Source organism: Neopelma chrysocephalum, unplaced genomic scaffold, assembly GCF_003984885.1.
Source record: "Neopelma chrysocephalum unplaced genomic scaffold, ASM398488v2 Primary Assembly neopelma1_96020, whole genome shotgun sequence".
In the NCBI taxonomy this organism is placed as follows: domain Eukaryota; kingdom Metazoa; phylum Chordata; class Aves; order Passeriformes; family Pipridae; genus Neopelma; species Neopelma chrysocephalum.
Window position 1 is genome coordinate 2,538 of NW_020924671.1, and position 2,197 is coordinate 4,734.

General features: G+C 59.4%; 1 protein-coding gene across 1 annotated transcript in view; it reads right to left on the reverse strand.

Annotated features, from left to right (window-relative positions):
• Nucleotides 1-1,483: 1,483 nt before the first annotated feature.
• Nucleotides 1,484-2,197, reverse strand: part of LOC113981078 — a 3,439-nt gene continuing 2,725 nt past the window's right edge. The window contains exon 2 of the mRNA XM_027708317.1: nt 1,484-1,970. Within this exon, the coding sequence (XP_027564118.1) occupies nt 1,484-1,970 (487 nt within the window). The remainder of the gene's footprint in view (nt 1,971-2,197) is intronic.

Genomic DNA, 2,197 nt, shown 5'->3' on the forward strand with positions numbered 1-2,197 from the left:
CCCCTTTGGCACCCCGGGGGTCCTCCCTGCCCCCCCCCTCACCTGGGGCTCTCCAGGGTGACGTTCTGGGTCCTGTTGCAGACCCTGATGGTCACCGTGCGGGTCATTTCTGGGGAAAGGGTGTCCATGTTGTCCCCCGTCCCAGCACGGGATCCCCTCGGCTCGGGAATCTCACCGGCAGATCCGGGCTCTCCCGACCTTTGGAATCCCCTGACCTTTGGAACCTTCTCACTCCCAGAGTTTCCTCATTCCGGCCCTTTCTCCGCCCTCCCCGGGGTCTCCTCTCCGGAGCCGCTCCCTGACGGTGACGCCCCGGGAGGGTCCAAAGGGAATCGTCTGTTCCTGACTCCCGGAAGCTCCAGGAATTCCCAGACCCTCCCTCTGGAACCCCTGACTCCAGATTGCCTCAGATCCCGGATTCTCCCCCAAACCCACCATTCCAACCCCCCCAATCCCGGATCTCCTCCTTCCCACCTCCCCTCCAGCCCAGGACCCCCATCCCGAGGGTCCCACGAGGTTCCAGGTAGGTGGGGGGGGGGTCCCTCGGGTTCCCCCCGGAGCCGCTCCCACTTCCTTAACAATCCACTGTTTAAACGTCGCGGGAAGAACTTGGGATCCGAGTGTTCCCTCGAGAAATTAAATTAAATTAAATTAAATTAAAACTCACCTGAGTTGATCCCAAAACTGATTTTATTAAATCGCCGAGAGATGCAAAGAGAAAGAGCTAAAAAATGAGGAAAAAGGTTGGAAAAGGCCGGGATTGCTTCGAGAAGCAGGGAAAGGATCCCACCACAAACTCCTGGGAAATCGTTTCTGCCTCTTCTTTTTTCTCCATTTCTGCCGCTTTCTGAGGTTTTTCTCTTTGTCCCGGGGGCAGTTTAACGGCTTTTGGTTCCCTGGAATTGCCCAATTCCGGGATGAGCCGGGGAGAGATTCTCCGGCCGCAGGAGCCGATTCCCTTTCCCGCTCCTTCCTCTCTCTCTCCCCTTGACTTTTCCCAAATTTTTTCCTCGACTTTTATGGTGTTCAAAGGTATCTGTGGGGTTCCAGGGGTGCCCAGGGGGTCCCAGGGGTGTCTATGGTGTTCTAGAGGTGTCTATGGGGTTCTAGGGGTGTCTATGGGGTCCCAGAGGTGTCTATGGGGTTCCAGAGGTGTCTATGGGGTTCTAGGGGTGTCTATGGGGTCCCAGAGGTGTCTATGGGGTTCCAGGGGTGTCTCTGGGGTTCTAGGGGTGTCTATGGGGTTCCAGGTATGTCTGCGGTGTTTTATAGATGACTATGGGGTCCCAGATGTATCTATGGGGTTCCAGATGTGTCTATGGCATCCCAGGGGTCTTTATGGGGTTCCGGGTCATGCCCATGAGTCCTGGAGGTATCTGGAGGTTTCTCCGGGTGCCTCTGAGGTCCCAGGGGTGCCCACGACGTCCTTCCGGAGGTCCTCGAGGAGCTCCCAGCCCACGGAGGGTCTCGCTCCCGGTTTTGTTCACCAGGTACTCATGTTCCTCACCACCAGTCTGATCTCGGCGTTCCGTGTGTTGGACATGGTGGCCATCACCTCAATGCCATTGATGGTCACCACGGCCGTCTCCAGGCGGGTGCCCGGGGCGATGCGGTCGAGGGTGCTGTCCGTGGTGGTGCTGACGTTCCTCCTCGACATCAGCCTGTAGATGTCCTCCAACTCGCGCTTGTGTTTCTCGCAGAGGGACACCCTGCCCTCGAGTCTCTCGCAGCGGAACGGCTCGCCATGCAAGCTGTCGCAGTAGGACAGTTCCAGGGCCAGCTCCCGGGGGGACTTGTTGTCTTTCCGGGGGTTGGAGAAGTAGATGGCCAAGGTGCAGGTACCGACCCAGTAGATCAGGAGCCCAGAGCAGCCCGGGGACGAGGAGCTGGAGAACTCACAGGTGGTGGAACAGCCGGGGGGCACCTCGGGGTCGGGGGGGACGGAGCAGTGGCCGCTGGGCAAGTAAATCCTGGGGGGAGAAACGGGGGGTGGGATCAGTGGGAGGTGGGGGTGGGACCATTGGGAGGTGCTGGGATCACTGGGAGGGGCTGGGATCACTGGGAGATGGTGCTGGGGTCACTGGGAGATGGTGCTGGGGTCACTGGGAGGTGCCGGAGCAGCAGGGGATGGACCCACCCCTGGGATATGACCCCCCCCCGGGTATGAAGGTCCCACCCCAGGGTGAAGATGATGAAG